At 45.1% G+C, this 13,859-nt stretch overlaps 2 protein-coding genes across 2 annotated transcripts; one reads left to right on the top strand and one right to left on the bottom strand.

The window, feature by feature from the left end:
- Positions 1-1,012: 1,012 nt before the first annotated feature.
- Positions 1,013-2,261, bottom strand: LOC100845170 (tetraspanin-3). Its single transcript, XM_003565220.4, has 2 exons — positions 1,539-2,261; positions 1,013-1,419 (listed from the first exon to the last, which is right to left on the bottom strand). The coding sequence occupies exons 1-2, from the start codon at positions 2,133-2,135 to the stop codon at positions 1,126-1,128; spliced, it is 891 nt and encodes a 296-aa protein (XP_003565268.1). The 5' UTR covers positions 2,136-2,261; the 3' UTR covers positions 1,013-1,125.
- A 5,251-nt stretch (positions 2,262-7,512) lies between these two features.
- LOC100844553 (glycine-rich protein DOT1) lies at positions 7,513-8,621 on the top strand. Its single transcript, XM_003565218.4, has one exon. The coding sequence runs from the start codon at positions 7,586-7,588 to the stop codon at positions 8,099-8,101; it is 516 nt and encodes a 171-aa protein (XP_003565266.1). The 5' UTR covers positions 7,513-7,585; the 3' UTR covers positions 8,102-8,621.
- The last annotated feature ends 5,238 nt before the right edge of the window (positions 8,622-13,859 follow it).

The raw sequence follows: 13,859 nt of genomic DNA, 5'->3' as shown, positions 1-13,859 counted from the left end.
CGAGTGGAGCTGTGGAGGGGAGAGGGTTGACCAAATGTTGTGCGGTGCGGGTGGAGTGGCGCAGGTCGAGTGGAGGAGATTTGGTTGGGCTGAAGAACGCGAAATAGACGACGGGCCTACGCAATGTTTTAACGAAACGTTTCTCTGGATGACTTACCGGTGGCGGAGGTTGTAATTCCAGCGAAAAACAGGGGCAATAAAAGTTGACGAACAAGAAGCCCCTTTTTTCTTTATTATTAGGTATAGATTCTCTGAAGCCGAAGCCCATCTTTATTAATCAAAGAAGATGTTGATGTCGATTCTCTGGAGAGTTCGTTGGCAGGGTGGACACCTCACGGCCGGGGCAGTTGCTGTCGATTAACACAGCGCCGGGGCAATTTGATGTGGATGAACATGGCATCCATGTCCACATCGCGAATCGTCCCCAACATCACTTCTAAGGAACCGCCGCCGGTAGGCTCCCTAAGTGCCCGCCCCCACCGTCCTCCGGCTACCACGCACGCCCCTTCCCACGCCATGGGGCTCCCTGCACGCTCCGCCCGCTGCCTTCTTCTGCGCCACCCTGGGAGCCAGAGGCTTGTCAGATCGATTCGAGGACGGGCGATGAGGACGGAGCCCTCCCCGGCGGTTGAGGACATCTACGTCCCCTCTACGGAGACAGAGCTTAGGATGGGAGATTTTTTGCGGCATTGCGAACTCTGGTGGCGGAGGACGACATCCCCGGCGGCATCTGAGCTTGTTCCCGAGAGGTGGAAACTCCCCTTCGGTTGCGGGAAACGAGCAGGGAAAAGGAGGAACAGAAACAAAGGGGAAGGGGCGGCGCCGCGCTAGAGGAAGGTGGCCGCGGCCGGGCTGCTGGACTGGGGGTGGGGTGGGGGTGGAGAGATGGGGAACGACGTCCTGGAGTTGGTCACATGGGGAAGGTGCTGTCGCGTGGAGAGATAATGCTTCGTTTTGACTTGGCGGTGGCAGGGGAAGTAATAACTCCGAACTTGCAGGGCAGAACCGTCCAAAAAAAGAAACGAGAAGAAGCCCATTTTTACTTTATTACTAGGCATACCAGCTAGAGATACAAACACAGGTGGTGAAAGCTAAAGCCCGAGACTTTAGCTGAACATCGGCGGCTCAGCCGGAAACTTCAAACTCGTCGGAGCAAAGGAAAACCACAAAAACTGGGAACACTACGATTTGCAGGATCACAATGGAAAGCATAACGACGACAGGCTTGCTCCAGGCCCTCTGGATATCGGCGAGGACGGCTGCCTTGCACGAGTCGCACTGGAAACATAGCGTTTGCTGGTCGTTGCTCCACCTGCCGCAGTCGTCGGTGTTGTTGGTTGGAGCGCCATGTGTTGGTGTCCACATCGTCTGATTCACGTACATGAATGCACACGATAATGGTGGCTTGCAGCATCCAGACTGCAGCAAAATTCATATGCAGTACAAGATGAAGTCAGATTAGCAGTATTCCACTTAACACAGCTGATCTTGTTTTATTTTTTTTCGTTCAGAGATAGACGAAGCATGCAGTTACTCACCTGGATCGGCGACATGTCCTGCTCGGACAAGAGAAGGCTTGTGTTTGGGGCGCGTACCATCGGGCTCATACCATCGCAGGCGTGCCTGTGGCGCAGGCACTTGCTGATTTTGGCCCAGTACCGAGCATCAGCCACGCGATGCCTGAGCGAACCGCCGTAGTCACTGAGGTTGAACTCGTGGATCCGGAAGACCTCAACGGGATCGACGTCGCCGATGTTGCCAATGTCCTTGAACTCGAGTTGCTGTTTAGTCACCGGGATGCCCGTGAACTTAATTTTGATGGACACCAAAGCGAAGATGATTAAGCAGAGGAAGACGAGGAGGCCCGAGCACTTCAAGCACAAGTGGCAGATTAATGCTTTTTTGAACAAGGCCTCGCCGCCGCAGAACCCTACGGCTACGAATAGGATGAAGCCGATCAAGAAGAGGAGACCAATGGAGATGAAGGACCACTGAAGAAAGGGGATGCAAGCCGTAGAGTCGCCTCGCTTGGCTAGTCCGCTTCCCGCGACGAGGCACCCGATCGAGAAGATCAAAGACCACACAATGAAAGCAACCTTCATTTTCAGAATTTCTATTCCGCCCGCTGACAGCATCGCGCTCTTTCTTGCTTGCTTGATTGAAGAAGGCAGGTGCTTCCTCGATCGCTTATATTTTGGTACTAACTATTAAACGGGCAGAGAGGCAGTTTGATTCCATGCAGGACTGATCGAGAGTAGTCTGTATATAACAGTGCTTCTGCCTCCACTCCCTATTATATAGACGCCGATCGTACGGAGAAAAATATTAGAGTAGTAAAGCCCCTCGCAAGTGCATGCATGCTGCAAAAAAAGGTAGGAACACGCTCATCTTTTAACACATCAGAACATTTTCTGGCCACCTCAAAATAAAGGTATTTGGGGACAATATATAACATTTAATCCACTATGGATTATATATATAGACGCTGATCTCGTACGGAGAAAATTATTAGAGTAGTACTAAAGCCCCCTTGCAATGCGCATGCACGCCGCTGCTCAAAAAGGAACGAACATACACTCATCTTTAACACATCAAAAGATTCTCTGGCCACCTCAAAATATTGGTATTTGGGGTCAATATATAACATTTACTCCACTACGGATTATAAATATAGAGACCGATCGTACGGAGAAAAATATTAGAGTAGTAAAGCCCCTCGCAAGTGCATGCATGCTGCAAAAAAAGGTAGGAACACGCTCATCTTTTAACACATCAGAACATTTTCTGGCCACCTCAAAATAAAGGTATTTGGGGACAATATATAACATTTAATCCACTATGGATTATATATATAGACGCTGATCTCGTACGGAGAAAATTATTAGAGTAGTACTAAAGCCCCCTCGCAATGCGCATGCACGCCGCTGCTCAAAAAGGAATGAACATACACTCATCTTTAACACATCAAAAGATTCTCTGGCCACCTCAAAAATATTGGTATTTGGGGTCAATATATAACATTTACTCCACTACGGATTATAAATATAGAGACCGATCGTACGGAGAAAATTATTAGAGTAGTACTAAAGCCCCCTCGCACGTGCGCCTGCACGCCGCTGCTCAAAAAGGAACGAACACACGCTCATCTTTAACACCATCAACACATATGAAGGATCATATACGCGACTAATAGCATCTCTAGTCGCGTCCCCAAAACCTCCTCAAATCGCGCCAGATCGAGCGTTTGGGGAACGCTTTTTCTTCGTGGCGCGTTTGGGAGACGTCGCTTCCCAGTCGCGTCCTCCAAACATAAATTTAGATTTTTTAAATTTAACCGAAAATAGTCGAATTCATTCAAACTTGTTATATACTATATGGATTTGAAGGAAATTCGATGAAATTTAAACCTAAACCCTAATCTACTAGTACTTGCGGTGCCCAAAGGGGTCGTAGTACTGGTGGAAGTTGTACAGGCCGTCGTCGACGACGTCCTGCTTGCCATGCTCTCCGGGCTCGTCGGCGGGCTCATCCTTCACCGCGCCGCTGGCCCAGCTTTGCCGACGTCATTGGTGAGGTCGATGAGTGGCATCCCAGCGTCGCGGATGGACATGGCGATCGCCGCGTTTATGTTGCCCTTCCAGGCATCCTTGTCGTTCAAGGACGCCATGAATCCGCATGCAACCCTAGGCAGTTTGCCTTCACCACATTGAACCACATTGAACATGAGACTGTTCATGACATTGAACATGAGACTGTTCACCACATTGAAAATGAGCTTGCTGGCGATGAGGCGCTGAAGGCTTTTGCCTTCACCACATTGAACATGATACTGTTCATGACGTGCATATGAACAGTGCTACACTCAGTTTTTCTTTACATTTTCTTTTAGACATTTTTCCTCATATTTTGCAGGGTATTTTACAGTTACCGATAGTGATTTTTCGCAATAATGTGTCACTAGACATATTCAAATTTTGTAGTAAATTTTCACGTGCCGATGTCAACTACGAAACAGACCGTTTACTACTTAATACTAATTCTTGCATGTCCCATATTTCCGCGACGGTTATTTAAGGTTGCCAATAGTGATCTTTCATATTAATTATCGTATAAATATTCAACTCACCGGTGCATAATTCTTCGGCGATACCAACATTTGCCGCTTTTTTTATCAGGTGAAAAATAATATTATTCCCTGCTACGGTAAATCGAAAAATATACTTAATCCACCTTCCGTCGCCTATTTGACGCACGATAATATTATTACCTTCTTCTACCGCACCTTTAGAAAGATAATATTTCTGTGCCAGTTATTTACAGTTACGGCAGCGATCTTTCACAGAAATTTATCTGTATAAATATTCAACTTCTACAGTAATTTGTTCACGTGTTGTTGTCAAATAAAAAACAAACCATTAATTACTTAATAGTGACAGGACGCATATTGTCGTGACGGTAATTTTTCAACGGCACACAAGAGTTGTAAATCTTACACGATTCTTCAACATCAATAGTATTTCCGGACGCTAATTACCCGCCAGTGATTTTTCACCAGTACATAATTCTTTGATGGTACCAACATTTGCCGTCTTTTTTAACCAGTGAAAATAATATTGTGCCCTTCTATGGTACCATCGGAAAAAAGTTACTTACGCCACCTTCCGTCGCCTCTTTTTCCCGGGAAGAATACTATTACCTTCTTCTGCCGCATCTTTAGAAAGGTGTACTTACTTCACCCGCTACCTCTTTCAACCTGAGAAAATACTACCGTTTTCTTTTGTAGCAACTCCGAAACAAAGTCACTCAACCATGTGACCCATGTTTTAGTCGAGGAAAATAGTAGTGCCTTCTTTATGGTATCTTCGAAAAAAGACTTGCTTAGTTATCCGTCACACCTTTTAACCAGCGTGAGTTTCCCTCGCTCCGGCCACTATAGATAGTGGCACTGGCATACTACCCTCTGTTGCCTTAAAGAGAATGTTGGCCTTGTTGGTTTAGAGATTGTGCCCAAAATATGTGAATGACTTATTGTCCCTAATTGTTTTTTTTTCAAAACAAAAACTCCCCAGGCATGCTTTCATATGTTTCAAGGAGTTATTCCTTTAAATAATCCCTTTTGGATTCAATATCAAATGGCTTTACCATTGGTGGATCCGACATTTTTAACATAACCCAATCATTTTTGTGTGTGTTTGTGTGAAGGCTAGAAGATCAATATGAGGAGATTGAGTTGGCTGTGATGATGATGAATTGAATATAGGTGTAGATATGTAGGTTGATATGTTTAGATAGGTAGGGTCCTATTTTCTTTCTCGTAGTTTGTATTAGAGATTTTAGCTCCTACTATTTTTCTTTAAGATTTTAACTCTTAATTGACTTTGTTAGTATTTTATTATATGGAGAATGAAATTATGCAAAATTTGATATTTTACCATATTTTCGGATTATTATTTGATTTTATATAAGCATTTGAATTTGGCCTAAGTTTATAATTCAAATTTCTGTTTTAATTTTCTTTATTGAAACTATGTATGAGCTCTTGTATATGTGTTGTTGTTTTCTTGATCATAGATTTATAGTATTTTAAATGTGTGTGAATGGAATCCAGACACTTGTTGTTGGTTCAAATTATTTGAATTCAAATTTGACTAGATCAAACCTGAAATTTAAATTCAAACAAAATCATCTCAACTTCTACTTCAAATATTTGACACAACTTAGTTGGAAATATTATAGGTGTTAGTGTGTTTTGTTTTCCTCAATTTTTTAAGTGTTCCAAAGGTCACTCAAATACCATTCCTTGAGATGATATGATTCAAAATTCATGACTAGAGTTCAAATTCAATCCCTCCCCTAGTTAGAAGAAAAAAAAATCAAAATTTCCCTTATTTTTGGATATGCATGCTATGCAAATGCACAAATTCTATTTCTACGCTATCTGGAGTCCTATTCTTCAGGGAGCCCACTCTGGAAGAAATTATGGGTGATCAAGGCACCATGAAAAATGAAGATTAATCTCTGGAGATTCGCCCACGATTGTCTCCCCTCCGTTGTGAAGCTTACACGGTGTCACATCCTAGCCTCGTCGACGTGTGTGTAGTGTAACCCGGAGGAAATTTGTGTCAAACCTAATTCTCCTACTAGGCATGAGACCGCATTTTCTTTGCCCCATTGATATCCACCTCCTGCAGGCTGCAGGTACGGTTCATATTAATGTTGATGCAGCTCTTTTCTCCCCTTCGTGTCGGATGGAAATTTGCATCGTGATCCGAAACCACAAAGGAGAATGTTCAGTTGCCTGCAGCGAACTAGTCCAGGAGGTCACGGCGGCTGAGGTTGCTGAAGTGCTAGCTCTTCGCCGCGCTGTTTCCCTAGCCTGAGAAGAAGGTTTGGACAGGTTGGTGATCTCCCCGGATTGCCTGTCTTTGCTGCAGTGTTTCAACTCATGGTTGATCGGAGCCAAGTTGGTGGTGGTTTAGGACATCAAGGCAATGTATGCAAACTTTGCTTCGCGTGTCCATGATCCCCGTTTATCGTCATAGTAATGTTGCGGCTCACACTTTAGCTTGCTCTGCGGGGCAGTTTATTTCTGTAATTTTTAGAAACTCCATCCCGGATTGCATCCAGCAAACAATTTGTAATGGTTTGTCATGGCCAGTAAAGATCCGTATTCTTTCCAAACAAAATCTAAAACCCCGGTGTAAACAATGAGTGACTGCACGAGAGGCAGAGAGAGAGAAAGGAAAAGATGAGGAAACGGAACATCTCTTGCATTTCGCTGCACGATGGTGTACAAAAGGCTCACAAGGTCAAAGTTATCGGCTAAGCTTCCCACTAACATTGATGCGTTTTATCGTGGCCATGCAGCGTGCGAAAGCAGAGATATCTTGGCCACTTTGATTACGACCTTCAAAATCGCCAACATTGCCATACAATGGGAGTCGACAGCTGAATTACTAGTGCAGGGACTGAAATGGATTCCGCCCGTGTTCAATTCCATATCGTTTTCTCCCTTTTCTTTTCTATACGGCCAAAGCTTTGTGCCTTCTCTCTCTCTTGGGCTCACGGGCTTGCAAAGCTGCCTTGATATTTCCGTGTCAATGATCGACAATCTTGGTTCATGCATCGACCTTCAATGTGGGAATCGGACGGCCGTGGTCAAGCCGTGCCATCAACAGAATTCCCAGCTTCAACAGCCACCAGATTCTTCAGGTCACGTCACGGGCTCTCGCCAAAGGAACAATACGGAGTACTAGTTTCCTTTTCGTGCGATTCCAGTGCGCCGCGAGCATAGAGCTTTCCTGCTTTTAGGAGACACTTTAGTAAGTCGGCACAAAGGAGAGCGAGCAAGAGCGTACACGGCGTAGCGAAGCAAGCGACGGAAGCAGCAGCAAGGGGAGCAAATCACTAGTGGTGCGTGATCTTTTGCTAGGATCGTTCGATCTTTCATCCATCACTAGTGACACCCCCAGCAGTGCCTCATGGTCGAGCGCTATAGCTATAAATAGGCCACGGGACATCCACTCCAAGCACAAGTGCACAGCACAAGACGAGCTCAGAACCACAAGAGCTCAAGGAAGATATCATGGAGAGAAGCTGCAAGCAATGGCAAGATCAGCTACTGGTGCTCGCGCTCGCGTTCCTCCTCTTTGCGCCTGCTTTGGTGCAGTGCGCGGGCGCCGGAGCTGATGGCGAGAAGGACGGGCTGGCGTCGCCGGGGAAGACGGTGCCCCCTGGGTGGACAGGCGACTCGGGGTCGGGCCAGGGGTCCAGCCCTGACGGGTCCTGGCAGTACAAGTGGGGATGGGCTGCTGGGCCTGGTGGAAAGGGCTCCGGTTTCGGCTACGGTTACGGCGGCAGCGGTGATGCAGGTGGCGGCGGCGGATCACGTGGTGGTAGTGCCAGTGTCGGAGGTGTACGGAATCACGGATACGGTGGCCGTCCCGGTAGCTATGGTGGTAACGATGCTGGGGGCTACAAGGGTGAAGCCGGCGGAGAAGGGGCGTTCGCGGACGGAGATGGTGCCGCAGGCTGGAACAAGCGTGGCCGATTCCGCGGCGGAAGGACACAGAAGAAGCAGGACGATGCCGGCAAAAACTGAAGCTGCCCGTCGTTTCCTCTTAGCCATGTTTGCTCCGTCCATAAATAAGCGTATATCTAGCTATTTGGATAAGTCAAATTTTATTAACTTTGACCAACTTTCTGTGGAAAAGTAACAACATTTATGACACTAAACTACCATCACTAGATTCATCTCAAAATATATTTTCATAATATAGTAATTTGATGTCACATATGTTGCTATTTTCTTGTAAAAGAGTGGTCATAGTTGATAAAGTTTGACTTATCCAAAAAGCTAAACGTACACTTATTTGTGGACGGAGTGAGTAGCGACCAGTCATGGCATAAGTAATGCTAGTATCGGTAAAGCAGTACGTCTACTCGTATGAAATAAAGGATGTGCCTCAAAACTTGTACCGTGTGTATATAGGAAAAAGTCTATTTCAAACCCTGAACTCGTAGAGGTTCGGCGAAATGAACCCGAACTTCAAATCCCGTCGTTTGTACCCTGAACTATTGAATCCCGTCTAAATTCCATTCGAAATAGTCATGTTCGTCAAGGAATTTTCACCAGAATGCTGTTGTATACTTGATTTCGCTCCGTACCGAAACCTCGTGCACACAAACGAGGGCTCCACAGCCACAAGGCTACAACTTAGGCATGATTTCACGTGTCTCCTCGGCAAGGTCTCTTGAAGAAAAAAACTAATTGAACTTTAGATTTAAAGAGGTGTGGTTATAAGTGGTTATACTTGTTATTGGCGATTTTATAAGCCCCGGTCGCAATTCGTGGCCGATCCTCTGCAAAATTATGACAAAACATGTGCCCAAACCTTTGAAGTAGGAATTTTGCCCCGAGGATGGCATCTTCGTGCGAGACAGCCCACTAGTCCTTGATATTTCGATGGTATGAGAAGTGTTTTTAATCGTAAAGAACTCAATTTTGCAAGCCAAATTCGGCGACCCTAGAGTCTCCGAAACCATCTAAGCTTCGTGGAAGTTCCCATACATCTTTTCCTGTAGATGCCGATCGATATAGAATGCGCCTCGATCGGAGTTCTTATGCCATGGCAGCGACCTCGTTACTGAAACTGTGCATTCTACCCAGATTTTGGACATATCAAGTATGTTGACCCACACGTCCCATGTGAAATTGTTCTTTCTCAGTAGTAGACGCAAGACAACACAGAAGAAGAACCTAAAGGAATCCACGTGACTAAAAACTTGGTATCGATGGTGCGAAGTAGGCCTTTTTTGCTCTTTGTACTAATATTCCCTTCGAAATAGTCATGTTCGTCAATGAATTTTCACCAGAATGCTGTTGTATACTTGATTTCCCTCCGTACCGCAACCTCGTGCACACAAACGAGGGCTCCACAGCCACAAGGCTGCAACTTAGGCATGATTTCACGTGTCTCCTTCGCAAGGTCTCTTGAAGAAAAAAAACTAATTGAACTTTAGATTTAAAGAGGTGTGGTTATAGGTGGTTATACTTGTTATTGGCGATTTCATAAGCCCCGGTCGCAATTCGTGGCCGATCCTCTGCCAAATTATGACAAAACATGTGCCCAAACCTTTGAAGTAGGAATTTTGCCCCGAGGATGGCATCTTCGTGCGAGACAGCCCACTAGTCCGTGATATTTCGATGGTATGAGGAGTGTTTTTAATCGTAAAGAACTCAATTTTGCAAGCCAAAATCGGCGACCTTAGAGTCTCCGAAACCATCTAAGCTTCGTGGAATTTCCGATACAACTTTTCCTGTAGATGCCGATTGATATAGAATGCGCCTCGATCGGAGTTCGTATGCCATGGCAGCGACCTCGTTACTGAAACTGTGCATTCTACCCAGATTTTGGACATATCAAGTATGTTGACCCACACATCCCATGTGAAATTGTTCTTTCTCAGTAGTACACGCAAGACAACACAGAAGAAGAACCTAAAGGGATACACGTGACTAAAAACTTGGTATCGATGGTGCGAAGTAGGCCTTTTTTGCTCTTGGTACTAAAATTCCCTTCGAAATAGTCATGTTCGTCAAGGAATTTTCACCAGAATGCTGTTGTATACTTGATTTCCCTCCTTACCGCAACCTCGTGCACACAAACGAGGGCTCCACAGCCACAAGGCTGCAACTTAGGCATGATTTCACGTGTCTCCTTCGCAAGGTCTCTTGAAGAAAAAAACTAATTGAACTTTAGATTTAAAGAGGTGTGGTTATAGGTGGTTATACTTGTTATTGGCGATTTTATAAGCCCCGGTCGCAATTCGTGGCCGATCCTCTGCCAAATTATGACAAAACATGTGCCCAAACCTTCGAAGTAGGAATTTTGCCCCGAGGATGGCATCTTCGTGCGAGACAGCCCACTAGTCCTTGATATTTCGATGGTATGAGAAGTGTTTTTAATCGTAAAGAACTCAATTTTGCAAGCCAAATTCGGCGACCCTAGAGTCTCCGAAACCATCTAAGCTTCGTGGAAGTTCCCATACATCTTTTCCTGTAGATGCCGATCGATATAGAATGCGCCTCGATCGGAGTTCTTATGCCATGGCAGCGACCTCGTTACTGAAACTGTGCATTCTACCCAGATTTTGGACATATCAAGTATGTTGACCCACACGTCCCATGTGAAATTGTTCTTTCTCAGTAGTAGACGCAAGACAACACAGAAGAAGAACCTAAAGGAATCCACGTGACTAAAAACTTGGTATCGATGGTGCGAAGTAGGCCTTTTTTGCTCTTTGTACTAATATTCCCTTCGAAATAGTCATGTTCGTCAATGAATTTTCACCGGAATGCTGTTGTATACTTGATTTCCCTCCGTACCGCAACCTCGTGCACACAAACGAGGGCTCCACAGCCACAAGGCTGCAACTTAGGCATGATTTCACGTGTCTCCTTCGCAAGGTCTCTTGAAGAAAAAAAACTAATTGAACTTTAGATTTAAAGAGGTGTGGTTATAGGTGGTTATACTTGTTATTGGCGATTTCATAAGCCCCGGTCGCAATTCGTGGCCGATCCTCTGCCAAATTATGACAAAACATGTGCCCAAACCTTTGAAGTAGGAATTTTGCCCCGAGGATGTCATCTTCGTGCGAGACAGCCCACTAGTCCGTGATATTTCGATGGTACGAGGAGTGTTTTTAATCGTAAAGAACTCAATTTTGCAAGCCAAAATCGGCGACCTTAGAGTCTCCGAAACCATCTAAGCTTCGTGGAATTTCCGATACAACTTTTCCTGTAGATGCCGATCGATATAGAATGCGCCTCGATCGGAGTTCGTATGCCATGGCAGCGACCTCGTTACTGAAACTGTGCATTCTACCCAGATTTTGGACATATCAAGTATGTTGACCCACACATCCCATGTGAAATTGTTCTTTCTCAGTAGTACACGCAAGACAACACAGAAGAAGAACCTAAAGGAATCCACGTGACTAAAAACTTGGTATCGATGGTGCGAAGTAGGCCTTTTTTGCTCTTTGTACTAATATTCCCTTCGAAATAGTCATGTTCGTCAATGAATTTTCACCAGAATGCTGTTGTATACTTGATTTCCCTCCGTACCGCAACCTCGTGCACACAAACGAGGGCTCCACAGCCACAAGGCTGCAACTTAGGCATGATTTCACGTGTCTCCTTCGCAAGGTCTCTTGAAGAAAAAAAACTAATTGAACTTTAGATTTAAAGAGGTGTGGTTATAGGTGGTTATACTTGTTATTGGCGATTTCATAAGCCCCGGTCGCAATTCGTGGCCGATCCTCTGCCAAATTATGACAAAACATGTGCCCAAACCTTTGAAGTAGGAATTTTGCCCCGAGGATGGCATCTTCGTGCGAGACAGCCCACTAGTCCGTGATATTTCGATGGTACGAGGAGTGTTTTTAATCGTAAAGAACTCAATTTTGCAAGCCAAAATCGGCGACCTTAGAGTCTCCGAAACCATCTAAGCTTCGTGGAATTTCCGATACAACTTTTCCTGTAGATGCCGATCGATATAGAATGCGCCTCGATCGGAGTTCGTATGCCATGGCAGCGACCTCGTTACTGAAACTGTGCATTCTACCCAGATTTTGGACATATCAAGTATGTTGACCCACACATCCCATGTGAAATTGTTCTTTCTCAGTAGTACACGCAAGACAACACAGAAGAAGAACCTAAAGGAATACACGTGACTAAAAACTTGGTATCGATGGTGCGAAGTAGGCCTTTTTTGCTCTTGGTACTAAAATTCCCTTCGAAATAGTCATGTTCGGCAAGGAATTTTCACCAGAATGCTGTTGTATACTTGATTTCCCTCCGTACCGCAACCTCGTGCACACAAACGAGGGCTCCACAGCCACAAGGCTGCAACTTAGGCATGATTTCACGTGTCTCCTTCGCAAGGTCTCTTGAAGAAAAAAACTAATTGAACTTTAGATTTAAAGAGGTGTGGTTATAGGTGGTTATACTTGTTATTGGCGATTTTATAAGCCCCGGTCGCAATTCGTGGCCGATCCTCTGCCAAATTATGACAAAACATGTGCCCAAACCTTCGAAGTAGGAATTTTGCCCCGAGGATGGCATCTTCGTGCGAGACAGCCCACTAGTCCTTGATATTTCGATGGTATGAGAAGTGTTTTTAATCGTAAAGAACTCAATTTTGCAAGCCAAATTCGGCGACCCTAGAGTCTCCGAAACCATCTAAGCTTCGTGGAAGTTCCCATACATCTTTTCCTGTAGATGCCGATCGATATAGAATGCGCCTCGATCGGAGTTCTTATGCCATGGCAGCGACCTCGTTACTGAAACTGTGCATTCTACCCAGATTTTGGACATATCAAGTATGTTGACCCACACGTCCCATGTGAAATTGTTCTTTCTCAGTAGTAGACGCAAGACAACACAGAAGAAGAACCTAAAGGAATCCACGTGACTAAAAACTTGGTATCGATGGTGCGAAGTAGGCCTTTTTTGCTCTTTGTACTAATATTCCCTTCGAAATAGTCATGTTCGTCAATGAATTTTCACCAGAATGCTGTTGTATACTTGATTTCCCTCCGTACCGCAACCTCGTGCACACAAACGAGGGCTCCACAGCCACAAGGCTGCAACTTAGGCATGATTTCACGTGTCTCCTTCGCAAGGTCTCTTGAAGAAAAAAAACTAATTGAACTTTAGATTTCAAGAGGTGTGGTTATAGGTGGTTATACTTGTTATTGGCGATTTCATAAGCCCCGGTCGCAATTCGTGGCCGATCCTCTGCCAAATTATGACAAAACATGTGCCCAAACCTTTGAAGTAGGAATTTTGCCCCGAGGATGGCAGCGACGTGCGAGACAGCCCACTAGTCCGTGATATTTCGATGGTACGAGGAGTGTTTTTAATCGTAAAGAACTCAATTTTGCAAGCCAAAATCGGCGACCTTAGAGTCTCCGAAACCATCTAAGCTTCGTGGAATTTCCGATACAACTTTTCCTGTAGATGCCGATCGATATAGAATGCGCCTCGATCGGAGTTCTTATGCCATGGCAGCGACCTCGTTACTGAAACTGTGCATTCTACCCAGATTTTGGACATATCAAGTATGTTGACCCACACGTCCCATGTGAAATTGTTCTTTCTCAGTAGTAGACGCAAGACAACACAGAAGAAGAACCTAAAGGAATCCACGTGACTAAAAACTTGGTATCGATGGTGCGAAGTAGGCCTTTTTTGCTCTTTGTACTAATATTCCCTTCGAAATAGTCATGTTCGTCAATGAATTTTCACCAGAATGCTGTTGTATACTTGATTTCCCTCCGTACCGCAACCT

This window comes from Brachypodium distachyon, chromosome 2 (assembly GCF_000005505.3).
Source record: "Brachypodium distachyon strain Bd21 chromosome 2, Brachypodium_distachyon_v3.0, whole genome shotgun sequence".
In the NCBI taxonomy this organism is placed as follows: domain Eukaryota; kingdom Viridiplantae; phylum Streptophyta; class Magnoliopsida; order Poales; family Poaceae; genus Brachypodium; species Brachypodium distachyon.
The sequence above is the reverse complement of the archived record's forward strand: the minus strand, read 5'-3'. Positions and strand labels throughout refer to the sequence as shown.

Coding starts and splice junctions, on each gene's coding strand:
- LOC100845170 (XM_003565220.4), bottom strand. CDS start 2,135: ATGCTGTCAGCGGGCGGAATAGAAATTCTGAAAATGAAGGTTGCTTTC. Junction 1,420..1,538: donor AGGACATGTCGCCGATCCAG/GTGAGTAACTGC, acceptor ATTTTGCTGCAG/TCTGGATGCTGCAAGCCACC.
- LOC100844553 (XM_003565218.4), top strand. CDS start 7,586: ATGGAGAGAAGCTGCAAGCAATGGCAAGATCAGCTACTGGTGCTCGCG.